The sequence below is a fragment of the Podarcis bocagei genome, assembly GCF_964188305.1.
Source record: "Podarcis bocagei genome assembly, chromosome: 17".
NCBI classification, from domain to species: domain Eukaryota; kingdom Metazoa; phylum Chordata; class Lepidosauria; order Squamata; family Lacertidae; genus Podarcis; species Podarcis bocagei.
This window is the reverse complement of record NC_138143.1, coordinates 20,719,781-20,747,772: the sequence shown is the minus strand read 5'-3', so window position 1 is coordinate 20,747,772 and position 27,992 is coordinate 20,719,781. Positions and strand designations below refer to the sequence as shown.

The 27,992-nt window shown below is 46.0% G+C and overlaps 1 protein-coding gene across 1 annotated transcript; it reads right to left on the bottom strand.

Moving 5' to 3' along the window:
• Window positions 1–37: 37 nt before the first annotated feature.
• Window positions 38–27,632, bottom strand: RIGI (RNA sensor RIG-I). Its single transcript, XM_081176236.1, has 18 exons — window positions 27,380–27,632; window positions 23,465–23,593; window positions 21,573–21,751; window positions 19,195–19,345; window positions 18,841–18,972; window positions 17,801–17,908; window positions 16,090–16,240; window positions 13,691–13,949; window positions 11,540–11,702; window positions 10,217–10,318; window positions 9,319–9,476; window positions 8,173–8,308; window positions 6,842–6,990; window positions 5,718–5,808; window positions 5,379–5,549; window positions 3,852–4,003; window positions 2,293–2,439; window positions 38–491 (listed from the first exon to the last, which is right to left on the bottom strand). The coding sequence occupies exons 1-18, from the start codon at window positions 27,483–27,485 to the stop codon at window positions 192–194; spliced, it is 2,784 nt and encodes a 927-aa protein (XP_081032362.1). The 5' UTR covers window positions 27,486–27,632; the 3' UTR covers window positions 38–191.
• Between the last annotated feature and the right edge of the window lie 360 nt (window positions 27,633–27,992).

Genomic DNA, 27,992 nt, shown 5'->3' with positions numbered 1-27,992 from the left:
AGAGCGCTAAAGTACAAAATACGTCAAATGAAGCTTCTACAGTAATTGCAATGATAAAACGCAGAGTTTAATGCTATTAACAGCAAATGCACTCAATGTTAGCCTTCCCCTTTAAAAGCTGTAAAAATGGAAGGTGCCTGTTTGTTCGTTCAGAACAAAGGTTCCACAAGTAGCTTGGCCCGTTCTGCATTTTAATTGGACATTTCTTTAATATCAAATTCTTTCAGCGCAAAATTAACGTCTTTCCATTTCCGGAAATAATCCTGCTTCCCCTTGACCATGTCGTATACCGAAAAGCTCTCGATTTTTATGATGGGTATGTCCTCAAATGCCTTGTACTTCACTGCGATGCCCCAGTCATGCTGGCACTTGGCATCGCTGCAGTATATCTTGCTTTTTTTCTCAAAGTGACCCCAGTGGACGGGTTTGCTATGAGGCCTTGTTGTATACCGGTTCCTGAAGTTCTTATCTATGACAGTGTGGTGAGCTACCTAGAAGAAAAACGTACAAGTTACATGAACATTCGGCCCAGATTTAGGACTAGTTCTACACAGGCATAGTCTGCACCTTGAGTGAAAAGCAGCAAAAACGTTTTCGTAATGTCCCCCAAAAAAGAGAGGGGGGAAAAGAAGCTCAACAACTGAATTTTACTTCTTGAAACATGGCAACCATATTTTTACGGGGTTTGCCTTTGCACAAAGGTGGGGAAATGTTTTCACCCAAAGAGCCACATTCCCTTCTGGGCAACACCCTGAGGTCCAACAGGACAGGCTGCGTAGGTTGGCAAGGCTAGAGACAAAAGTGGGCACAGCAACCAATAGTACCTTTGCACAATAGGCTTGTGTGTATGTGTGCGCTCGCACATACAAACACACCACTCTGTTCTCCCAAGCAGGCTGCCAAGGCCACTTCTGAGGGCCTTCTCGGTAGTGGCGCCCGCCCTGTGGAACACCCTCCCACCAGATGTCAAAGAGAAAAATAACTACCAAACTTTTAGAAGACATCTAAAGGCAGCCCTGTTTAGGGAAGCTTTAAATGTTTAATAGACTATTGTATTTTAGTGTTTTGTTGGAAGCCGCCCAGAGTGGCTGGGGAAATCCAGCCAGATGGGCGGGGTATAAATAAATAATAATAATAAAAATAATAATAAAATTTATTTGGTAGTTATTTTTCTCTTTGACATCTGGTGGGAGGGCGTTCCACAGGGCAGGTGCCACTACTGAAGGCCCTCTGCCTGGTTCCCTGTAACTTGGCTTCTCGCAGAGAGGGAACCGCCAGAAGGCCCTCGGCACTGGACTTCAGTGTATTCTATTCACCACGTTTGCCCTGCTTGAGAATCTTACTCCATGTCTCCATCTGATCACAAATATGCAGAAGCCACACCTCACTCGCAATTTAGCAATACAGTAGTGCCTCGCAAGACGAAAAGAATCCGTTCTGTGATTCTCTTCGTCTAGCGGTTTTTTCGTCTTGCGAAGCAAGCCCATTGAAGGATTAGCGGATTAGCCCTATTAGCGGCTTATCCGCTGATCGGATCAGCTGATAAGCGGCTTAGAAAAAGGGGGGGGGAGGAAAAAAACCAGCAGGAACTCGCAAGACATTGTCGTCTTGCGAATCAAGCCCATAGGAAATTTGTTTTGCGAAGCACCTCCAAAACGGAAAACTCTTTTGTCTAGCGAGTTTTCTGTCTTGCGAGGCATTCGTCTTGCGGGGCACCACTGTATAGATGAGCCACAGAGCCGCTGTGGTTACATTTGTCATTTGACTAAAATGGTCATCCATTTTTACAAAGGCATAGGATCCCTTTTGTTTTCCCCTCAAAGCATTTGGGCACATGAGATAGAGCCTGCTTTTCACAGCAAGGGACCCGGGCAAAAACACACAAAGATTATATCATTTATTTGGTGCACAGAATTTCACTTGCATCCTACTACAACCGGAAGCCAAAATGGGTGCTACCCAACCAAGGCTGGGCTACAACTCCCAACATCCCTGCCTATTGGCCAAGGCTGATGGGTACCTGGGAGTCCAAAATGTAGGAGGGCAACAGGTTGCTGAAGGTGCTTCTAATATTGGATAGCTTTAGCATATTCGGGAATCAAACGTTTTCTGTCTCTTTTGTAGGAAATGTGTGCTTTCTTGTGCATTCTGCACAGTTTGAGCAGAAGAAACACAAGTGACAAAAAATTCACCACCCATGCCCTCATCCATAAATGACAAAATTGGTTAAAACAACAACACAAAACCCACTCCGTGAGGCATAATGCGTAAGAATTCCCACTGTAAGTTTACCTCAAGCACCCGGATATCTTCCACGTCACAGGCATGTGCTTTACACTTCCCGCACAACAATTTCCGCTTGCCCGTCTCCAGCTTGGGCTGAGGCTCTTTCTTCTTGGAATCTTGAATTTTCTTTTGTATCTTCTGCAAGTCGCTTATCTAAGGGGAAAGGAGTGGTTAGAACAGAGGGCAGGAGATAACCACTTCTCTGGGGAGCCGGAATACTCCTGGAGGCTGATGATTATTGCAGAGGGCAGAACACTTCAATGTAGGGAATGACGCAACGAAGGGCCATAGGGCAGAGCACGATTTACCCTATTTTTCTGTGTATTTTGGGGACCTGGAATTAAGAAAATTGTTGTTGAGGTTTTTTTTGGGGGGGGGGGAGAATTGTCCATTGTTGTTGAGCTTTTTTGGGGGGGGGGATTGCCAAAAACCACTCACACAACTGAACAGCGCTTCCTATCACACATGATGCAGAAGCCACCAATCGTCTGACAGCCCACCACCAGCAGCCCGCCCAATTGCTGCAGCAGCAGCCAATCAACAAAAGCGCTTGACGCAGCCATGGATAGTGGGTAGTGTAGTGGGTAGTCACTTACAATCTCCTGCTCATGGCAGCAACCAATCCCCCGTTCCCCCTATGCACAATCCGTGTATAAGATTACCCCAGTTTTTATACATTCTTTTAACATACAAAAACCTCGTCTTATACACAGAAAAGTACGCTACATCCTGAATCTCCCAAGGTGGATCTCCAGGCCAAGTTGGAAATGTCTCCTGCCTAAAACCTTGGAGAGTAGGGCTGGGTAATATATCAATATAGTCTCCCAAACTGGTGTGATATATTGGGATGTTGAAAACCAGACTATCACCTAGGCCTACTGGAGAGACCCTGCCCGTCAGTGTGACCAGAACTGTGCTAAATGGGCCAATGGTTCTGACTCCACACATGGAAGCTTTTAAAAGACATTCAAAATTTAGGCAGGCCTTTGCAGTGGCAGAGGAAGGGGGTGCGGTGGGGGTGGGCCACCCCGGGTGTCACCACTGAGGGGGGTGACAAAATGCCAAGCGGCACTCACTGCGGGGCCTGCAGTACGCCTGAGCCACGCGTCTCTCCTGGGAGAAACACAGTGGCTTGAGCGCGTGTAAGCTTCACACTGCCCTAACGGTCTGCTCACCGCCTCCCCACAAGCTGTAGGGCAGCCGAGTGGGAGGAGGCAGGCAGACTCCTTGGAGGCCCTGTGGAGTGTCCTGCCCTGGCTCACCCCTCCCCATGGGCGGCTGGCCCCGCCCCTGGGCGCAGGGCATGTGCGCTGCCCCAGGCGCCCAATCGGCTTGCTCCGCCGCTGAGCCTTTGTGCTTTCCTTCTCCATAGCTGTCAACTTTTCCCTTTCATTGCGAGGAATCCTATGCAGAATAAGGGAATTTCCCTTGAAAAAAGGGAAACGTTGCCAACTATGGCCCTTCTCCCAGGTACTCTGCTTCTGAGCTCCAGAACTCACTCATGGGGCCAACAATAGGTTTATTTGTTGTTGTTGTTTGAAAGCAAAGTATGAAAATGGAGTCACCTTCTGCGCAAATGTCTCCTCATCCCACTTCTGCACTTTCTCGATGGCTTGGTTCATCATCTCTTCTTTTAAGATGTTATATTTCTCGTTCTCCTCCTGTTCTTTTTTGCTTGTCACAAGGATGCACTTGCTATCTTTGGCTCTCCCGCGTCCTGAAGGCGGCACAGAACAAACAGGTTTAGAAACCACAGAGCGAGGAAAGGTGGAGGGACACCCGCTGCCACACTCACTTTGAGGGGGAAGAAGGGCAGGAAAGCCTAGGCATGAGAGTGAGCATGACATGCCCTGGGATAGCTCAGTTGGTAGAGCAAGGTGAACTCCAGTCTCTCCAAGTGCCCCACTATCCCCCACCCTCCAGGTTGCCTCCAGCAAACATTCCCAGACATTTCATGGGGCCAGTGGAGGTTTAGCCCAGAATGTTTAACTTGCTAGATTACCAGATGCTTGCATTTACAAAGTGATCACATTGCACTCTGCACTTGCTGCTCTTCCTTTTGCGTCCTGCCTATTAAGACTGTAATCTAATCTGGCAGAGACTAGGGCTGGGCAATATGTCGTCCACAACTAGTTTGATGTCCATTTCGTGATATCAGTTTCATTATTTTTGACCTGGCAATATATCACGAATTATGATGTGTGTGTGTCTGCTATGCTATGAATGCACAAATCACGATGTGGGAAAAACCCTGAAGCTTCACATAGCTCCATCCTTATTGCAGACACCATGATATATCGGTATATTGTGATGTTTAGCTGGTGATATATAATGATGCTGAAAACCAGATGTTGAAACCCAGCCCAAGTAGAGACTTAATTTTGCTGGCTTCTGTAGTACCAGATGTTGGTGATTGCTAGGAGTTGGGGTCCAGCCTTTCCAGAGGGCACCACATTGACTAAAAGGTAAAGATAAAGGTACCCCTGACCATTAGGTCCAGTCGTGGACGACTCTGGGGTTGCGGTGTTCATCTCGCTCTATAGGCCGAGGGAGCCGGCATTTGTCCACAGACAGCTTCCGGGTCGTGTGGCCAGCACGACTAAGCCACTTCTGGCAAACCAGAGCAGCTCATGGAAACGCCGTTTACCTTCCCGCCGGAGCGGCACCTATTTATCTACTTGCACTGGTGTGCTTTTGAGCTACTAGGTGGGCAGGAGCAGGGACCGAGCAATGGGAGCTCACCCCGTCGTGGGGATTCGAACCACTGACCTTCCGATCGGCAAGCCCAAGAGGCTCAGTGGTTTAGACCACAGCGCCCCCCTTGTCCCCCCCATTAACTACCTCTGCTCTAAACACTTTAAGAACGCAATAACTATTAAGCAAATCAGAAACAAAACCATGGCCAGGATCAATAAGCTCATTTTTTGTTCCATGATGGAGGCAATGTCTACAAACAGACTCTTGAAACACCTGCTTTCCAGGCTTGCATAACCTGATGCGAATTGTGCAGCCGCAAAATTGGCAGTATAAGCTCACTCTCAGTTGGAACACCATCCATGGCCTATGGACCATGGAATAATTACACCACCTACCTCGGACTTGTATCATTTTGATGACGTTGCCCGTATATTCATACAGAAGAACAAGGTTGCACTGAGCAATATCTATCCCTTCATCGGCAACAGATGTAGCTATGAGCATCTTGCTGTCCCCATCGGTTTTGAAGGAGTCCAAGACACCTTTTTGATTTGGGAGTGTCATACCTTTAAAAAAAAAAGTTGACCAAGAAAAATAAAAATTATCCACAGAATGAAAGCTATTAACACAGGCATTGCCCTTAACAAAGGCATTGCTATTCACCGTTCTCAATAGTGTCGTGTTCTGAATTGGCATTGTCTCAATGAAGTTAGTAAAAGACAAAGTTCCCTTACCTGTTTGCTGATTCCTTTTTCCACGGCCCATCAATACATCTGGCTTCAGGTGTTGAAGTTGGGGGTTCTCTTCTATCCAATTCTTCAATGCCTGTAAAATTTATTGGTCAAAGAATTTCTTTCCACTCAGTCTTTGATTCAACTGAGCTTTAGGCCACACTCCCACATATATCTACACAAACAGATGCTCAACAGTTTGAGGCAGATATTCTGTAAGGAATCCGCAGCATTCTTTTCAACTCACTAACCAGTCACCATCTTAAAAAAATTCAGAGCACTGAATACGTAGGACAGGAAAAACTCTCCTAGGATTGAAATGAAGTTATGCTTTCAAGCATATACCTTCTGGGCGGTTTCAGAAGGTCCTCTCCAACAGGTCCTCTTTTGGTGACGCTGCATGAAAGCCCAATGTCACTGACACACTCGGGACACATCATGCTGAACCACAATTCAGTGTGATGCTCACAAACGGGAAAGAGCCTAGCTAAGTTCATATTCTTCCCTCTCCCCTCCTGTGGCACAGGCAGGAGTCCAGAAGCTTCTGTTTCAACTTTTGGCTAACCGTGGTTTGCTAAACATGGTTTGTTTGTGTGGATGACATAGCAAACCATGGTTTGCTAACCACGGTTTGCTATGCCATCCAAACAAACATGTCAGCTGTTGTTTGTTTCAAATAACCCACCTACAAACCATAATTTCTTAAGATGGGTTGTTTAACCAGCCATACAGACAGCATAGAAAGCTATGCGTAATCAAAACTTCCAAGTTTCCAAACTGCTCCTCCCAGACACACAGGAAGGGGAGACCTTCTAGTGCTGCTCATTCATGTCACATTGGATTGGCACTCATCCATCCTTTCAATCAGAGAGAAGCCAAAACTTCACTCCTAACCTTGCCATTTTACTCTTGATGAAACGAGACAGCAGAACAAAATTATTTTTGGATGGTGTGTTTTATGTTGACATGTCACGATTATTTTACTGCATAGCTAATTTATTTTTAAAAACAACTTACTGGCTAGGAAGCCAATGTTATGGATTCATATTTCAGCCCAAGCACAACAGAATAAATAGACAAGATATTTTCAATTGCCCCATTAGGGCTATTAAGACAGGTTCTCTTACAGCTACTAGTGCCCTTGTCTTCACAAAGAGAATAGTCCGTGTCTGCGGGTTGAGGCGGTATTCTTCTTCCAGAATAAAAGTGACCCTTTCCAGTTTGGGATTTTCATTGGATTCATCCTGAGCATCTTTACACAGCTCTGGCAATTTAGCTGCAGAGAAAAAAGTTTTATCTCCATGTGTGTGTGATATATGAGAGATCATACCCCCCCCCCCCGCCCCCGAAGAAAAAGGCAGAATCTAGTACACAAGACCATCACTAGTTTCTTTCACTTCTCTATAATACTTGCTTGTAAAAAAAAACCGGACTAGCTGAAGCAGTGCTGAATTTACGTATAAGATAACAAACTATAGCTTTTGGGGGGCCCCAAAAAAATTAAAGGGGAAAAAAACTGGATGTACTTTGATAAAATACATATTTTGTTATGTGCAACTGGCTTTAGATACCTATTAGGTCCATAAATTACCATATAGGATATATTCAACACAAAAAACAGTGACAATTTGTGGTTGACAAAGGACAGCTGGACATATAAAGGGCCCCATTACTTTCAGTAGCTTAGGGCCTCATCAAACCTAAATCCTGCCCTGAGCTGAAGCAACTTACAAATATTTTTTTTCCTCCCAAAAACGTCAGGCAGGACCCATGAGGTGATCTTGTTTTATCATCTCAGCAACCTTTTAAGAGTTTCATCAGCAAAGGATTGAGGCAGCTTGGCTACTTCCTGTTTCTTTTTCACTTCTTGTGGCGCTGTGGTCTAAACCACTGAGCCTCTTGGGCTTGCTGATCAGAAGGTCAGCGGTTCGAATCTGTGGTGGTGAGCTCCCATTGCTCTGCCGAGGTCCTGCCAACCTAGCAGTTCGAAAGCACGCCAGTGCAAGTAGATAAATAGATACCGCTGCAGTGGGAAGGTAAATGGTGTTTCCGTGCGCTCTGGTTTCCATCACGGTATTCCGTTGCACCAGAAGCAGTTTAGTCCTGCTGGCCACATGACCCGGAAAGCTGTCTGTGGACAAATGCCGGCTCCCTCGGCACCGCACCCCATAGTCGCCTTTGACGGGACTTAACTGTCCAGGGGTCCTTTACCTTTACCTTACCTTACCTATACAAGATTAGTGAGAACTTGCTCCTTGTTTCCAACTTATACTTCAAATGCATTTACTTGGCTACTACACCTCCACCAGGAAAGGAGGTATTACCAGCGCCATTTTTCTAGAAAAAGAGGTGCTGGAACTCACCTCATGAACGCCTCCCTCATTCTCTTAGAATGGCAATGGCGCCCAACTGAGAGGTGCTGGGTGAAAAAAAAGCCCTGGCTATTCCTTTGAAGTACCTTCAAAATCCAAAGTCAGCTTCTCCTCTATTTCATCAAAGCCTCCACTTCGGATATTCTTAAAGAACTCCTTCAGGTAAGCGAGTGCATCTTGAGTACGTGCATCTTCATTGATAATGAGGGCGTCGTTGTATTTCTGGATGCAAAGGAAAATTCAAACGCTTTTGAAATCAATAATTCAACTTAGGGGTGAAAACAGGCGGGGGGAGATTTTTCAGACTGAGGGCAGCAAGCTCCCTTCTGGACAATCTTCAACGACACAACTTCCAGTGGTGCGGAAGGCAAGGAAAGTAAATGTAGGCTTTGCCCACAAGGCTAATTGTGGTGCCAGAGGCTGTGGTTAAAATAAGGAGTGGTAAGATGGACTCAGGCAAACAACATTCTAGGTTGAAAACGGCCACAACTTAAAAGCTTCTGGGAAATGATATATAATGAGATGAAAAAAATGTTGTAATATACATTTATAAAAAAAAGAAGCACTGGGCATTGTAGGAAGTGATATAAATAGAAAAGAATGTAAGCTGTTTTTATATGCAACGATGGCAGCAAGAATATTATTGGCACAAAAATGGAAGCAAGAGGAATTACTGACGAAAGAAGAATGGAGGATGAAATTAATGGACTATGCAGAACTACATAAACTAACAGGAAGGATTCGAAATCTGCGGGACAAGAAATTCACAGAAGACTGGTGTAAATTTACAGACTATTTGAAAAGTAATTGTGATGATCAGACTACGTTTGTAGAAGCGTCTAGTAAGGTTTCTTGGGGTTGGCATGACACAAAATGGCGGCCAAACCAGGCCCACTTTAAACCCATCTCACCTAAAGTAGCTTACGGATGCAAACTCACCACATGAACTTGGTAATTTTCTCCAATAGAAAACACTGCCTGAATTGTATGTGTGGTAAGACAGTGAAGAGTAATAACTCACTGAGTGGAAAGAGTTGCCACAGAACGACAAAATGGCTCCCAAGGATACGAATATGTGATCTTGGTTCAAGACCACTGAGTGTAGAAGTCCATCATTGACTATTGTAACATCAATCCAAATAAGACAGGCTAAACACAAATCCCTCTGTTCATTCCTGGACGCAGAGCAGAGGGGAAATGGCTGGCTTTCTGAGGAAAGAGTGGCTACTCACCCGAAGGTGCTCTGTGTAAATAAAAAGAGCCTTGCAAACGCGGCTTTCTTCCTCTTTGTCTGGCAGCTGCAACACTCGGCATTTCTTCTGCACATCAACGATCCATTGCTCATATTTCTGGGTTCCAAAACACCGACTTTTAATGTGAGACAAAGCATCTGACGGGGTGAGGGGAGGGAAAAACAGGTATGCCGTTGCCAAACTCAATAAAAAGATATCCATGTAAATGAGGCACGGGGAGAATACACAGCGTACCTTCAAAGCATGACTTCCCCAAAGAATCCTGGGAACTGTAGTTTGTTAAGGGTGATTGAAATTGTGGCTCTGTGGGTGGTAAACTCCAGTTCCCAGGATTCTTTGGGTGAACACATTTGCTTTTAAATGCATGTTGTGTGTTTGTAACCTTAGGTATGGAATTCACTTTCTAAACAGGAACTATATAGTTTATAAAGTGAAATTAATCCATTAAGTCTCAGTGCTCTTGCGGTGTGTGAATCTTTAGATAAGATATAGATATATAGATATAGATAAGATATAGTTATAAATTGAGGGGGCGGGCACTCTGGTGTTGCTAACACCGTGGTTTGATTTCACCCCAGAGGCACAAATAGATAGATGTGTATGCATGTATGTAACTTTTTTAAGAGTTTAACTTTTTCTATGTTATTTGTTGCTGCCTTGATTCCCGGTCTTGGGAAAAGGTGGGATGTAAATATAATAATCATCATCTTCTTCTGTGTGAATTGCTTTGAGATGGTAACACAACAAGAAGAAGTGACATAATCATTATAATTAAGCTGGGAAAACAGTGACTACCTCAAAGACATTACATAAGTGTCCCAAAGACATATAGATGTAGCAGAGGAATGGCATCCCTAATCCTGCTCCAGGCCCTTACCTATAGCATAGAGTTTTCTTGCTAGGCTCTCAGTTGCAGACATCATGTCTGCAATAATGGTGACAAAGCGGTTTTGGGGACGTTTCTTCACAAGGCAAGTCACTGCAGTAAAGAAGAACCAACATTAGCAATATGTTATTACCTGGAACCTGAGATCATCCATTCATGATTACTTGGGTCCTCAGCCCAACAGAAAATGTGTTCTTTCAAAAATGGGGAGGACTTTCTCTTACACCAACATGCAATCTCAATTTGCCTTTGTGGCTAGAAAGCATCGCCCAGCCCCCGCAACGCATGTAGAGAAGCCATAATTGACAGGTACTTTCCCATGTCCAACTGGCAGACTGGAGAAAGTACAATACCAGTGAATCAATGATGACATGGTAGATTAGACCACAATCCTATTATCACAAGTAAAAATGGCCTTAGCTTAGGGTTGCCATATTTCAAAAAGTTTCCATTGAGCTTTTTTTTTGGGGGGGGGAGGGACAAAGTTGTGTCTTCCCCAAAAAAATGTGTTTCCCCCTTTTTTTTAGGGAAATTGACAAAAAAATCATTGGCACTACAGGGAACCATGAAGAGGGCCTTCTCAGCAGTGGTGCCCACCTTGTCAAGGGGCTCAATAACTATACAGCTTTTAGAATACACCTGAAAGCAGACCTATATCAGGAAGCTTTTAATGTTTGATGTTTTATTATGTTTTCATGTGTGTTTGAAGCTCGCCACAGCGGCTGGAACAACCCAGACAAATGGGTGGGGTAATAATAACAGTGCAATCCTAACCAGTTATCTCTCTCTTGGACTACTGCAATGCGCTCTACGTGGGGCTACCTTTGAAGGTGACCTGGAAACTACAACTAATCCAGAATGCGGCAGCTAGACTGGGGACTGGGAGCAGCCACTGAGACCACATAACACCGGTCTTGAAAGACCTACATTGGCTCCCAGTACGTTTCCTAGCACAATTCAAAGTGTTGGTGTTGACCTTTAAAGCCCTAAATGGCCTCGGCCCAGTATACCTGAAGGGACATCTCCACCCCCATCGTACTGCCCAGACACTGAGGTCAGCGCCGAGGGCCTTCTGGTGGTTCCCTTACTGCGAGAAGCCAAGTTACAGGGAACCAGGCAGAGGGCCTTCTCGGTAGTGGTGCCTGCCCTGTGGAACGCTCTCCCACTAGATGTCAGAGAGAACAACAACTTGACTTTTAGAAGGCATCTGAAGGCAGCCCTATTTAGGGAAGCTTTTAATGGGCATCTTCTTCTAATGGGCATGGGTGGAAGCTACATTCCTTCAAAAAGACAGCAGCTAAGATGTGTACTAACATTTTTGGGGCTTGTAGACAACTTCCTCCAGGTCCTTTATGTTTTCTCTGACTGTCGATATAACTTCGGCATTCAGCATGGCACAGATCTTGCAAATGTATTCCACTGTCTCACCCAGGCTCTTGGCACTGCCAACTCCAAGGGAGGCCGTCAGTCCTACAATCTGAGCACATGTTGCATTTGATTTATTTGCACACCTGCAACTGTGGAAACTGTGGCAAGTTCAGTCCCTATAAACTGCATGTCTTGTTTATACATACGAGCAACCTTGGTTTAAGGAGCCATTTGGCACCTAGCTTATGTATCTGAGACAAAACTGGGTGAGGCGGTTAATGCAGATTTTACCTTTGCACACTAGGCTAGCTTCTACACGCACCCACCCACCCTTTCATCTAGGCAAGCGAGAGACACTGTCAAAGGACAAGGTGACATTTCAAGGAAGCAGAAACACTCAAGAAAGGTGTGAGGTAATTCTATGGAAAGGTATGGTCTGAGGAGAGTCTCTGTGACCAGACAGAGAAGCTGAAGGGCAGCGTTTGACCCCGGGCCTGACCTATAAAAGCAGTTGTGACTATTGGGTGATATATTGTGGGTGATATATTGTCCAAAACCGGTTTGAAATCCATAGCGTGATATCGGTTTCATGAATTTTGACCTGGCAATATATTGCAAATCATGGTGTGTGTGTGGGTGTTATGCAAAAATCTACCTATTTATCTACTTGCACTTTGACGTGCTTTCGAACTGCTAGGTTGGCAGGAGCAGGAACCGAGCAACGGGAGCTCACCCTGTCGCGGGGATTTGAACCGCCGACCTTCTGATCGGCAAATCCTAGGCTCTGTGGTTTAACCCACAGTGCCACCCGCGTCCCTTAATGCCTCAACATAGCTCCATCCTTATTTCAGACCCCGTGATATAGTGGTATATCGCAATGTTTAGCTGGTGATATATCGTGATGTTGAAAACATCTATCTATCGTCCAGTCCTAGTTTTGACTTCACCCATCCTGACTTTCCCTGGCAGACAGATGTACCGTATTTTTCTCTCTATTACACGCAGATTTTTTCTTCTAAAAAGGAAGGGGAAATGTCTGTGCGTGTTATGGAGCGAATGTGGGGGGGGGGTCCCTGGAGCCGATTAGGGGAGCGCAGGAACAAAAATCAGCAAAAATCAATCGTGCGTTGTGTCCGAGAGGGAAACCTGAAAAGAGGAAGTTGCAGCTTTCCTGCATTCTGCCTCAGGGTCTTACTGCCCACCCTCCTCTGTTTCGTTGCTGTGTTTGCTCAAACGGAACAAAGAGCAGGCAAATCCCCTCCCCTCCAGGCAAGCAGAGGGGAAAGCAGAGGTCTTTCCTTCTAGTAATTCCTCTCTGTGCTCCTCGCAGGCAGCCAGAAAACATGCAGGAGGAGAGAGAAAGCTGGCTTCGGTTTGTGGAAACTTTTGCCTTTCTTTCCTCCCTCCCGTAAAATCCCTCTCCTGCTTTCTTAGCCAGCTGCTTCTCTGCACAACGCTCTCTTGTCCCTTCTGTGTTTTTCCTTCACTCCCCACTTAAAATGTAGTTACAAAGCATGGATCCACATGGATCCTCAGGATCTTTGCATTGGGCCACCCCAAATTCACCATCAGATCACATAGCAGCCTGCCCCCCCAAAATCACACACCCACTGTTGCCTGGGGCTGCAATGGTGCAAAAATGTGGTTAAAAAGCACGGATCCACATGGATCCTCAGGATCTTTGCATTGGGCCACCCCAAATTCACCATCAGATCACATAGCAGCCTGCCCCCCAAAAATCACACACCCACTGTTGCCTGGGGCTGCAATGGTGCAAAAATGTGGTTAAAAAGCATGGATCCACATGGATCCTCAGGATCTTTGCATTGAGCTACCCCAAATTCACCATCAGATCACATGTCTGTGGCCACAGCATGAAGCACAAAAATGATATATCCACTGTTTCATTCAGAATTTTTTCCCTTGTTTTCCTCCTCTAAAAACGATGTGCGTGTTATGGTCAGGTGCGTGTTATAGAGTGAAAAATACGGTAATTCTTCTGAGCTTCTAATAGTTGACCCATGAAAAAGCTCTGAGCTTTTTTGATTGTTTTGGCCTGCGTTCCCAAACCTTCTCCATGACCGAACCACGTCTCACCTGAGGTAGCGGTGTTGCGGCTTGCTCAAATTTAAGATCTAAGTACTTGGACATCAACACGCTGTAAGGGTGATTCCCGGTCGTGTTGTGGCACTCGTCGAAAATCATCAGCGTGAACGACGAGAGGGAAGCTTGCTCTCCGTAGTTGAGGCAATTCACGAGAATCTGAGGCGTCATGATGGTGATATCGTTCGCCTCGATAACCATATCCGAAGGGGTACCCACTGCGCTTTCCCCACACAGGCCTGCAACACTGAATCTGGAAGCGAGAGTGGGAGACAGACGCCGTTGATAACACTAGGAGCTCACCTTGGGCACTCAGCGGGTTTGAAGACACATGAGAAGGTGTTAAAAAATACCACCGTGTGAAAGATCTACGTGCCCAAGTCCCCACTCCACCTTTTGCTTTATCGTTTTGTAATTTGGCACCCCCAGGAGAAATTTGCAAGGGGAAAGATGTATGGAAAATCAAAAGGCGGCAGGTATTTAATTAATAATTAATTAATATTTAATTAATTAAGGACTAGGGCCCTTCAGGATTTAATCTCCTTCCGTTGGGCCTGTAAGACATAGCTATTCCGCCTGGCCTTTAATTTGAATTCAGCCTGATCTTTTATTTCCCTTCCCTTCCCTCCCCCTCCCCTTTTATGAAGATCACCCGCTCTGAGACCCCACAGCTAATTCTCCCCTGGCCTCCTTGCTGGCCCAAGTAGGACCAATTCAGCCAGCTAGCCCTGGGGATTATCTAATTGATTTTTGATTTTTATTATTATTCATGTTTTTATACTGTAATTTATGCTGCTTTTATAATTAAATGTTTTGAAGTGTTTTAAATTTGTTGTTAGCCGCCATGAGCCCGGTTTTTGAACCGGGAAGGGCGGGATATAAATAAAATTTTATTACTGTTGTTGTTGTTGTTGTTGTTGTTGTTGTTGTTGTTGTTGTTGTTATTATTATTATTATTATTAAATATATACTGTCTGCACCTGCTCATCCAACACAAGGAGACTCTTTCTGGTCAAAGAACAGCTGAACCAGGCCACAATTCACCAATGGCAAACACTAGAAGAACGAAGGCTTGAGCAGGAGCAGCTGGTGGGGAGGGCTGGCAGTTTACACTTGGCCTCTTCACAGTGGCACTGCTGCTGCTCACCAGGAGGGAGGGGGAGGGGAAGGCATCAGGAACCATCGCCCTGGGCGCAAATTCTGAAGGGCACAACTGGGCCGCTAGACTGGAGGTGGCTCCCTTTTCCGGCCCGGCAACCCGTGGCTCCTGAGCACCCGGGTGGGCTGCGAGTGGAGAGCGAGCAGTTGGCCTGTCCCTTCCCTCCTGGGGCAGAGCCCCATCTCGCCACCCACCCTCCTTTGGCGCCACACGCTTCTCGCACCACGGCTGGCTCCGCTGTGGTGTGTGCTGGGTCACTGCTGCCCTGGGGCTGCCAGAGCCCCTTGGATGGGAGCAGGCAGCCGCAAGCATGGTGGCATGCCGTCAAACGAGGAAGCAGGCCCATGAGCCTTGGTGGCCTGACCCTTTTGTGCCTTGCCCCGGGCACTGGCAACTGAGGCTACGCCACTGGTACCGGTGAAAGCGCCAGGAAGTGGTGGCAATGCCACTGCCAAGAGGCCAAGCAGATACCACTCCCTCTCCTAAGCCACTCCTGTGTTTGAGCATTTGATTGCTCTGAAGGGCTTTGATTGAAGATTTTTTTAAAGCATTCAATCCACCTGAACAACAACAGTTTTTGGTTTGCTCCGATACTCCGTATATTAAAACACCTGCTGGATTTTCTCTCACGTGTTTTACCGGAACCGGTGCATTCTGTCCTTTTGACATCTACCATTTAAATGGACACGATCCTTCAGAGGAGCTTTACAGAGCAGGCAGACAGGCCACATGGAAGGGCCAGCAAGGAAGCTGGGAATCACAGGCAGTTCCATGCGGTGGCTTCCGCCGCTGGTGACTGCCTGTGCTTCTTCTTGGTCATCTGCAGTGATAGCAGATGGTCCAAATGAGAAGCTCTGTGTCCTTCTCTCAGCCGCAGGGCTTGGGGACCAGTAGCTTTCAACCCTTGCTATACAGGAGGATTCCTGGCTTCATATGATGTTTTGACAGACGCTGGACCAAGCAGCTGAATGACGATGTCAACCCTAGGTAGCAGAGCCCAGTTAAAGTGTGGATTGGTTCCCCCATGCATGACCAGGCATTGCAGATCTGACACAGAGATAAAACTCTTCCTTGCAATGAAGGTAGGAAGACATCTGGTGGTGGAGGAGATAGGGCACCCATTTCTCGGGAAAGAAGATTAGGAAGCATCTATCTATATAGAAAAACCCTTTCTTTCCCAATCGTTTGGGTTCAAGAAGGCTCAATGACTACATAGGTGGACTTAAGGTCGTACTTTCCCTTGAAATATTCCTCAAAGACTTTCTTCTGTTGTTCATATACTGGGACTTTAGTAGTGAGGAAGACCACTTTCCCCTTCCGTCCAGGAGGCATGTTGCGGAGGTGATGGTCACATATCATAATAGACACAAAAGTCTTCCCAGAACCTATGAAGACAGAATGCAGAAGACAGGGCTGGTTGGATAGATTTGCAAAGCAAAAGCACCTCACTGCTCCTGGAATGAACCAAACTGGCCTTATACCTTTCTGCAACTTCCATACCACCTGCCTAAGAGATGACTGTATGGTATGTACCAACAGAGGACCTGATCCCCTGGCTCAGAGTTTGGACTACGAGAGGGCAAGTTTCTAATTTCAGCTCCTACCCCAGACGTATCCAGATATGTACATTTCCAGTACATTTCCGAGCACAATTCAAAGTGTTGGTGCTGACCTTTGACGCTCTAAACGGCTTTGGTCCCAAGGTGCAGTCATCCATCGTCTCCCGAGACAGATGCCAGCCAACCAGTATTTTTTGTAAGCTGCTTAAACATCTTAATGATTGTATACTGCTCAAATTCCCTCCATTAAATAAATAAGAAGCAACACGGTCATGAACTTACAACTTCAGTTCCCCAGCTGGAACATGGGGATAATTTGAGCCTTTTAAGGCTATTGTAATAATGCCGTTCCCACCATTTTTGGGTGGGTGGGATAAATTTGCCACACCCCTCCTCCCCAGGAAGAAGAGGAGAGGTGGTATCTCCCCAGGGGGAAATGTTATGGCCCAATGGGCGATTTCGCTCAATGGGGAGAGGTGGTGACAAGCTATTTAAGCTTGCCCTGCCCCACACTAGCCTACAGGCTAGTCATCTGTTTTCCAAGGGCAGAATAGGAATTTTTTGGGGGGATACTCTAATGGACCGGGGTCTTCTTTCCCCCCGCCTATTCCATACTGTAGGGTGATGTTTGTTGGAGTGCTGCTCCTTCAATTTGGCTAGTGGGCATGTGGTCCGGGCAGGTGAGAAGATTTCAGAAATAATGGAACACTTACCTGAGGCAGCATTGGGTTGTGTGCATCCTTTAGTCACACACAGTTTCTATGCCCCAGATGAAATTACCCCCATCTATTAATGAACACCTGCCCGGACTTTAGTTGATCCGGTTACACAGATTGACTCTGACTAGTTTATCGGTTCAAGTTATTATATTTAATGGGACGCGGGTGGCACGGGTAGTCTAAACCACAGAGCCTAGGGCTTGCCGATCAGAAGGTCAGCAGTTCGAATCCCTGTGACGGGGGTGAGCTCCTGTTGTTCAGTCCCAGCTCCTGCCCACCTAGGAGTTCAAAAGCACGTCAAAGTGCAAGTAGATAAATAGGTACTGCTCCGGTGGGAGGGTAAACGGCATTTCTGTGCGCTGCTTTGGTTTGGCAGAAGTGGCTTAGTCATGCTGGCCACATGACCCGGAAGCTGTCTGGCGACAAACACCGGCTCCCTCGGCCTATAGAGTGAGATGAGCGCGCAACCCCAGAGTCGTCTGTGACTGGACCTAACGGTCAGGGGTACCGTTATTATATTTAATAAATATAACCTACTCCTCCACATTTGGTTGTCTTGACTCTTCTTCCTGGTGTTCTGGCAATGACTGTGACATTTGTGAAGCAATCTGAACATGTGAAATGCGTTGCAATCCAAATGCTGGCTATTACCATTTAATAAACTTACCAGTAGGGGCACAGATGATGGTATGCTTGCCACTGAGAGCAGGCCGGGCAAGTTCAGTCTGGTAACTTCTGGCCTCCTTTGGAACATAAACAGATCGGGGGCAAGGACCTAGGAACACAAGCAAGAGAGAAGCACTTTGGGAAAAGCCACTTCTTAAAACTGACATGTTATCTATTTAAGTAACGATACAAACCTTGAACTTACAAGTGCTAAAGCAACACTCAGCCATGGCCCTCCATCCCAATATTATTTTCAGGCCTGCGCCTCTACTTTTTTAGTCTATATGACATTTTTTAGTCTATATGACGTTTATATACAATCGTTTATATACAGCTGTTTAAAGGCTGTAATAAAAGGGGTGATGATACAATGGGCTAAAGATTTTGGATATAATATTCAGTTAGAATCTTGGGAAAGGCTGTGGAATGAAGGTATTAATTTTACTGCATGCGGTGCACTTAAAGAAAATGTGATGAAAATGATGTATCGATGGTATTTAACACCATCAAAACTTGCTAAAATGTACAGGACAAGATCTAACGAGTGCTGGAAATGTAAAGAAAAGGAAGGTATCCTTTACCATATGTGGTGGACTTGTAAAGAGGTAAAAGCTTACAGGGAAATGATATATAATGAGTCAAAGAAAATGTTTTAAAACACTTTTGTTAAAAAAACTGGGTATAGTAGGTGAAGAGATACCCCCCCCCCAAAAAAAACCCTGATCATGTAACAGCGGCAAGAACCCTTCTTGCCCAAAAATGGAATCAAAAGAAGTACCAACAAAGAAAGTGGCAATGAAAATGATGGACTTTGCAGAACTGGCGAAACTGACGGGAATAATCCAAAATCAGCACGATCAAGTGTTCCAAAAAGACTGGAGTAAATTTACACAATATTTAAAAAAAAATTGTAAGTGATTAAGAACACTAATAGGGTTATCCAAAAACTTTTAATGAGAATTTTTTTAGCTTTCTACATTTATTTAAATATAGGATGCAGATTCTTATACGGATGCTAACACAGTTTTCAGATGGTCTTACCCAACGACGAGGAACCCGGACTCGCGCTCATATTGTCCGATTCGGCTTCTTCAGAAAACTGTATATTGATATCAACAGCACAGGCTCCCTCGTCTTCGTCTCTCATTTCCACACAGGTGTTATCGACACTACCTGAACATGGGGTAAAAGAAAAGGCATCGAACATTCGCACCATGGTTGTTTTGGTGGCGACAGCGACAGACTTTCAAAATGTGCAGAGAAGTCTTGAACTGGGGTGGGGTGGGGTGAGCTGGCATAGACATCCTCACCTCAACATGCATGTGGGTCAACTCCCCATTTTGAGAAGGCCTGGAAAAGGGCTAAAGCTGGCCCAACGACCACTTGCCCGGTTACCTTCATTCAAATTCCACAGTTCGCTTTGGTCATAAAATTCAGCCTGCTCCAACGCCAGTTGGAAGGTCTTGGGCCAGTTTTCCTTATCCGACCTACAGAGGCATTCTACAAGCTTCCTCATACCCGCTGCATTGCCTTCATTCCTTTTAACCTGCAAGAGAAGTCCAAATTATTAGCATGAGAGAGAGAACAAGTATACCGTATTTTCCCCCTATAAGACGCACCCGACCATAAGACGCACCTAGTTTTAGAGCAGTGTTCCCCAACCTTGGGCCTCCAGCTGTTTTGCGACTACAATTCCCATCATCCTTGACCACTGGTCTTGCTAGCAAGGGATGATGGGAGTTGTAGTCCAAAAACAGCTGGAGGCCCAAGGTTGAGGAACACTGTTTTAGAGAACAAGGAAAAAAAAAATTCTTTCCCTCTCTGCGCAGCGCCGCTCCAGCAAAGCGGGAGGAGAAATGGAAGGGGCTCCGTTTCTCCTCCCGCTTCACTGAAGGGGCGCTGTGCAGAGAGGGAAGGCTGCGCAGTGCCTCTCCAGCAAAGCAAAGTCAGAACAGCAAGAGGGATCGCTACACAGCAAAACAGCGATCCCTCTTGCTGTTCTGGCTTCTGGGATAGCCATGCCAAGCCTCTTCAGGGCAGGGGGAGTGTTCCTCCCATTGTTCTGAAGAGGCTTCGCACGGCTATCCCAGAAGTCAGAACAGCAAGAGGGATCCCTGCTTTCGCAATCCCTCTTACTGTCCTGGCTTCAGCGATAGCTGCGCAGCCTGCATTCGCTCCATAAGACGCACACACATCTCCCCTTACTTTTTAGGAGGGAAAAAGTGCGTCTTATAGAGCGAAAAATTTGGTACATCCTCTATAGCATGGTTGGGATCATCAGGCCTGGGGAAGGGTGGGGGTATCAAAGGCAGGCCTCTAGACCTCTCTATCCAGCCCCTGCAACTCTCAATGGGTCACACCCCTTGGCGACTCGGTTCCACAACTCCTCTGAATGCTTCCAACTAGCTGGAATGTGTACTTGCTCCACAACAATTTTAATGTTTTTCAGGTCTGCTTCATAACTCTACACTGGCCAAGTAGCAATTAAACAGAGTGGATAAAAATCAATGATTTAAATAATAATAATAAAAAAATCAGATTTTTTTTTTTGGTCAATTTAAATTGGATTTTTAAAATAAAATGCTTTTGGAGGAAAATCTTTCTAAAGATAGTTTTCTATTTAAGTTACGTGATAGTCCAAAGACTATAGGAAATAAGGATTTATTTTAAGTTTTTCATGTGTGCTAAAACTCAGTCTAAGTTGTTTTTTTTAATGTTTAACCACATCAGTTAACAAACATGGATACATATGCTATAATGTTATTGTTTTTGTTAAATAAATGGTTTAAATTGTTACTAAGGAAATGATTATTTTTCTCCTTCCAATAAAGTACAGCAGAAAAGTTGTCCAAATATAAAGTTTACTTGCAACTTCAAGGTGCAAGTTCAAACATTTCCAACATGACCCTAAGCATGCCTACTCAGAAACAAGTCTTACTATGTTCAGTGGGGTTGCTCCTGGGAAGAACATGTGGCAATACAGCTCAAAAATGGGAGGTTCTGTGACTCAAAGCCACTCCTCCTCCTTGGAAGCTTGGACCCCGATTCCCTGGTTCATTTGATTTTTAAAAAACAAATCAGTTCAAGGCTGAAGAAGTGTTTCTTAAAGGTAAAGGGTAAAGGAACCCCTGTCCATTAGGTCCAGTCGTGACCGACTCTGGGGTTGCAGCGCTCATCTCGCTTTATTGGCCGAGGGAGCCAGCGTACAGCTTCCAAGTCATGTGGCCAGCATGACTAAGCCGCTTCTGGCGAACCAGAGCAGCGCACGGAAACGCCGTTTACCCTCCCGCCGGAGTGGTACCTATTTATCTACTTGCACTTTGATGTGCTTTCGAACTGCTAGGTTGGCAGGAGCAGGGACCGAGCAATGGGAGCTCACCCCGTTGTGGGGATTCGAACCGCCGACCTTCTGATCAGCAAGTCCTAGGCTCAGTGGTTTAACCCACAGCACCACCCGCATCCTTAAGTGTTTCTTGGAGGGACACAATTCTGCTATACATAAAGGCATGCTTATTGCGGTCCATAAGTTCTGCCTACCAAGAATTTTCTGTTCTGAAATACAGTGGTACTTCCGGTTGCAGACAAGATCTATTCTGGAGCTCTGGTTGGATCCTGAGGTTTTCGCAACCGGAGGTGCCTGTTCTGCGCATGGCACACTAGAGCACATTTGCGCATGCTGCGAAACCCACAGAAATACTTCCGGGTTTGCTGCATGCGTATCCCAAAGGAAACATAATCAGAGGTGCGCCTAAGTAGAGGTACCACTGTAATACCTGTCGAATTTCTTCGAACTCCTCATGTATGAGGCAATCCTTCAGGTGGAGTAGTATCTGAGCTGGATCAATTTCCCTCAAAGAGGGCAGAATTCGATTCAGCAACTTCCTGTGAACTTCCAGCTTCTGAATCTTCTCAAAATCCCAATTTTCAATGGCTTCACAGAGGCCGGTATAACCTTTAGAAACAAGAGGGGGAGGAAATGTATAGCTTCGGATAAAACTTCCAAGAAAAGGTGTGACTCCACCAAACAACAACTTCTTTCCTTTGTCAGGAATAAAGCATTCAAGACACTTGGGACTGAGAAGCAAATATAACATCTTCAGTGCGTTTTCAGTGCATTATACAAATGTGACACTAGATGGCGATGGTGAGCTAGTGGCAAATTCAATATATATTTTAAAAGTTTTTTTTTTAAAAAAAACCATTTTCACAGTGTTTTTTAAATATATGTCTGGCTTCAGCCTTGGTTCCATGCTCGCTCGCAACCACTGGGCAATGGCTAGATTCTCTTTTGAGAGAGATCCCCTTATTTTTGCCACATGTACCGCAAAACAAGGAAAAGAAAAGGGGAGAGACAATGTTGCCTGTGTGCTTGTAAAATAGGCCATCTCCAAAAGCACACTGCAGCTACCGTGTGACCGCCAAGTCCTGCATCTAGCTGAAGCTAACGTCAGATAGAAGTGAGGATTTCACAGAGGAGCCCAACTGACCAGGAGAACATAGCCTGGCCTGCTCTCATGCAGAAATCACCCTTGGCAGCTGCAAGCAAGTTCTTTGAAAGTAGTAGGTAGACACAGGCAGGACCCAGGGCCGGATTTAGGTTTGATGAGGCCCTAAGCTACTGAAGGTAATGGGGGCCCTTTATATGTCCAGCTGTCCTTTGTCAACAACAAATTGTCACTGTTTTTTGTGTTGAATATATGCTATATGGTTATTTATGGACCTAATAGGTATCTAAAGCCATTTGCACATTACAAAATATGTATTTTATTAAAAAATACAGATTTTGTCATAAAATACAAATTTTATGTAGGCACCCTATATATAGAAAGGAGCAAACCAGTGATATTTTAGGGAGCAGGATAGCAGGCGGGGCCCATTACTTACTGTATTTTTTGCCCTATAGGACGCATTTTTTACCCTCCAAAAATGAAGGGGAAATGTGTGTGTGTCTATGGGGCGAATACAGGCTTTCGCTGAAGGCTGGAGAGCGAGAGGGGTCGGCGCGCACCGACCCCTCTCGCTCTCCAGGCTTCAGGAAGCTATCCGCAAGCCTTGGGAGCCCGCGGGAATTCCCGCCGGGCTCCCCCGGCTTGCGGAAAGCTGCCTGCATCCCTGCGGATAGCAGCCTGTTCTGGGGGCTGGGGTCGGGGGAAGCTCGGGCTTCCCCCGCCCCAGCCTGGGGGGGGGGAATAATTTTTTTTCTTTATTCCCCCCCCCCCAATCTAGGTGCGCCCTAGGGGGCGAAAAATACAGTACATCATAGGAGCCTACACAACACAAAACACTGTTGCTGCATGTAGGTTTTAATTTATTTGTTTTTTATCTTATATTTTGGAAATGTACATCCAGTTTTTTTCCTTTAATTTTTTGGGGGGCCCCCAAGAGAGTGGGGCCCTAAGCTATAGCTTGTTTGGCTTATACGTAAATCCGGCACTGCTAGGATCCAATGAGGAGAGGGTTCTTTCAGCTCATTATCAGAGTTTGGTATTGTTATAACGAGGCCATTATTGGATTGTTGCACTTGACAACTAATAAGAATTGTAATATAAAAAAAGAAACAAACCACCATTTTGCTAAACCAATGTTGGGTACAGGAAGGCTAATAATTTTAACAGATGCATCTCACGCAATCAAGCAACTTGAAATTTTTACAACACACTCAAACCTGCTGTATTCAACGCATTCAAGAATCCACGGAACCATCCCTCTTCCGTGAGATTTACAATCGAGTCAAGAAATAAACCCGCAGCAGTGGTGGGCTTCTCCTTATGACTTTGGATTTTCTCCACAGTCTCTGGAATGAAGTCAGAAGACAGCCGTCAGTGACTCTTGCAGTAAATATATTATCTCAAGTAGAAGAAGGAAAAACCAATCAATCAATTTCTTTATTCGACCGATAGTCAGAGTTAAAACATTACACAATAATTATAAACTTTAACATCATAGGGGGTACATAAGTAAGGTAGGGCCACAGTACTAGACCTCTCACAGATAACCCACGTCAAAGCATTCAGTTATACGTTTCCGACACTTGAGTGCCAGGAAAAGAAATTTAGCCACTGACAAGGTTGTTTTCCCAGAAGACTTATTTAGCAGATATGCTGTCTGCTTTCCTCTTTGTCGGGAACTGAGCTGGGGTAAGTATGGAGTTATAAGATACTGTCTTAAATCGTTGTAGCTGGGACAGCTCAATAAAATGTGCTCTGTGGATTCTACCTCACCCAATACACAGTGGCATAATCTCTGGTCATATGGGATTCCTCCATATCTTCCCTTTAGGACCGCCGAGTCAAGAACATTCAGCCTAGCTGCAGTAAATAGTCTGCGGTATTCCACGTAGTGGATATCCGCCAGGTAGCGAGCTGGAGCAGCCCGATACAACTGCTCCCCCAGAAACAACCCAGGTTTCACACGGGCTATGTCCTCCTGTCTGGCAATATCCCTTAATCTTTGCGCGATCACCGCCTTTGCGTGGCTATACGTCATGGACTCTATATAAAGGGAGGACAACCCGCACTTCTGCACTTCCTCCACTATCTCCCCTTCCCATGGAGATTTAAAGTTATCCCTCAGAATCAAGGGGGCCAAACCCACCGGTCTGAAACAGAGCTTGAGCCATAGCCATAGCTTCGCTTTCAGGGCCACATACCTAAAGGCTTGGCAACCGGTTTCCAATCTCATGATCGCGCCTGCCACGGAGGGGGGGATCCTGAGTATGGCCCTGAGGAATTGGGTTTGGATAGATTCCAATTTTTCAAAATCCCTACGTGAGCCCAAGGCAATGCCCACCAGCAGAAGAGGGAGGACTTTCATTTTAAAGAGTCGTAAGGCAACATTGACAGTTTGTGCCTGTTTCTTGGAGTACAGGGTTCTAATCACCAGGGCTGCTTTGGATGCGTTCGAGGCTATGTATTCTCTGTGCGCCAGGAAGGACCTATTTGATCTTACAACCTGACCCAGGTACTTGAAGCAACTGACCTGCTCTAAAGGAATACCATTGATTGACCATAAGTTAGGTTTCGGTCGAGCAGCAAAGACCATTATTTTGGTCTTGGCATAATTTAATTGGAGCTCGTGTTGGGTCTCATATTCATGAAGAGCTCGAAGCATCCTCCTTAATCCGATGGGGGAGGTAGCTAATAGGGCGGCATCGTCCGCATACAGTAGGACATTTAAGGCTCGTCCTGCCAGTTTTGGTGGATGGAAATCAGCATTTGCCATATGCACCACTAGCGAATTAATATAGAAATTAAACAGAGCAGGGGCAAGCAAACCGCCCTGTCTTACCCCCCTAGTGGTGGCAACCGGATTGGAGACTAGCCCCTTACTATCTATCCTAATCCTCAAGAGGGTATTTGTATGCAAATTAATAATCAGTAAGAGAAGGCGGCGGTCGATAGATGTCGCTGCCAATTTTGTCCATAGCTGGTTCCTGGGAATTAGATCAAAGGCCTGCTTAAAGTCTATAAAGGCGATGTGGAGGGCTTTTAGGCCATTGAAGAAGAAAAAACAGGAAAGGCAGTGCTACTTCATTTCAGAAGCTTCTCAAGGATCAAAGAGTTACCACATCTCTAAAAGCAAGCGGAAGAATGAAATCAGTTGGTAGAGGATAAGGCTCTTAATCTGAGGGTCCAGCTCCGAGGGCCTTCTGGTGGTTCCCTCACTATGAGAAGTGAAGCTACAGGGAACCAGGCAGAGGGCCTTCTTGGTGGTGGCGCCCGCCCTGTGGAACACCCTCCCACCAGATGTCAAGGAAATAAATAAGTATCTGACTTTTAGAAGACATTTGAAGGCAGCCCTCTATAGGCAAGCTTTTTAATGCATAATGTTTTATTATGTTTTTAAATATGTTGGAAGCTGCCCAGAGTGGCTGGGACAACCCGGTCAGATGGGCAGGGTACAAATAAAATTATCACTATCTCTTTTTTCTCTTTTAATTCTTTTCCCTCCCCTTCTTTATATCTCTCCCTCCCTTTTCTTTTATTTCCCTTTTCTGCCTCTGGATTAATGTTTCAGTTTGGACCAAAAAAAGGGGGGGGGGGAGGAGATAATGTGACAATAATTTTTGTATTTATCTTTATAAACTCTAATTAAAAAAATAAATAAGTAAAAGCTAGCTAGTGGCCCCCAACAAATCCTGCGGCAGTGAGTTTCTCTAGCAACCAATTAGTATGCTCCCTTGATACCTTTTTAAATCTGGGCTTACAGCCATTTGCAAGGACGCTGGGCTATCAGCAACTATTTCGAAACTCTTTAAAAACACCACTACCCAAGCCAGATTTCCTTGCTGTCAGATTTGGGCTGGGTGTTCATCAGTATGCGGATGATACCCAACTCTGCCTCTCTCTCAAATCAGAACCAGTGAAGGCAGTGAAGGTCCTGTGTGAGTGTCTGGAGGTTGTTGGAGGATGGATGGCGGCTAATGGATTGAGGTTTAATCTTGACAAGACAGAAGTAATGTTTTTGGGGGGCAGGAGGCGGGCAGGTGTGGAGGACTCCCTGGTCCTGAATGGGGTAATTGTGCCCCTGAAGGACCAGGTGCGCAGCCTGGGAGTCATTCTGGACTCACAGCTGTCCATGGAGGCACAGGTCAATTCTGTGCCCAGGGCAGCTGTTTGCCAGCTCCATCTGGTACGCAGGCTGAGACCCTATCTGCCTGCGCACTGTCTCTCCAGAGTGGTGCGTGCTCTAGTTATTTCTTGCTTGAACTACTGCAATGCGCTCTATGTGCATTGACCCGGAAACTACAACTAATCCAGAATGCGGCAGCTAGACTGGTGACTGGGAGCGGCCGCCAAGACCACCTAACACCAGTCTTGAAAGACCTACATTGGCTCCCAGTACGTTTCCGAGCACAATTCAAAGTGTTGGTGCTGACCTTTAAAGCCCTAAACGGCCTCAGTCCAGTATACCTGAAGGAACGTCTCCACCCCCATCGTTCTGCCCGGACACTGAGGTCCAGCGCTGAGGGCCTTCTGGTGGTTCCCTCCCTGCGAGAAGCCAAGTTACAGGGAACCAGGCAGAGGGCCTTCTCGGTGGTGGCATCTGCCCTGTGGAACGCCCTTCCACCAGATGTCAAAGAGAAAAACAACTACCCGACTTTTAGAAGACATCTGAAGGCAGCCCTGTTTAGGGAAGCTTTTAATATTTAATAGAGCCAGTGTGGTGTAGTGGTTAAGAGTGGTAGTCTCGTAATCTGGGGAACCGGGTTCGCGTCTCCGCTCCTCCACATGCAGCTGCTGGGTGACCTTGGGCCAGTCACACTTCTTTGAAGTCTCTCAGCCCCACTCACCTCACAGAGTGTTTGTTGTGGGGAGGAAGGGAAAGGAGAATGTTAGCCGCTTTGAGACTCCTTTGGGTAGTGATAAAGCGGGATATCAAATCCAAACTCTTCTTCTCTTCTAGACTATTGTATTTTAATATTTTGTTGGAACTTGCCCAGAGCCGCTGGGGAAACCCAGCCACATGGGCGGGGTATAAATAACATATTATTAATTATTATTATACCATTGCCGCTTCCTGCTCTCCAGTAAGTGCATCGGGAAAGGCGGGCAAAGAAGGCATCTTGCAAGTGACTCACCATCGCTGAGCCAATCCTTCATGTAGCTCACGACATAGGCAGGCTTCAGCGTCTCCACGATATAATGCCGATAGCAGAGCAGACTCCGTTTCTCCTCTTCGCTCATGCCGATCTCTCTCCAGCCCTTTTCGCAAGCGCCTTTCCTCCTCCACCAGCGCGACTCGCGCAAACTAAATACTGCAAAACAAAAAAGGCTGCGTAATGTTGCAAGTTCCGGAGGCAACGGGCAGAACGCGATCCCTTCTTCCCCGACTGGTCGGGGCACAGTCCCGCGTCCCCGCCCTTTATAGAGGGGGGCGTCCCTGCATTTCCTCGAAGTCAGCTGACGGGCCGAGGAAGGACAGGGAAGCCCCGCCGGCAAAAAGCACGAATCGAAAGTGACGAATTGGAAACCGAAAGTTGGGATGCGGTTGGTCCGTGTGGGCGGCGGCGGGGGCAGGGAAGGAGGCATCCAAAAACGGGGTGCACTCTGCGTTTCCAAAAGGGGTTCCTCTCTCCCCGAATTACAATCACACCTGGCAAATGTCCTTTTAAGAGCAGTTTCATCCGCAGCTATTTTTTGGGGGGGGCGGGCGGGCGGGATATGTTCGTATCTAGGATTTTTGTTAGGGGG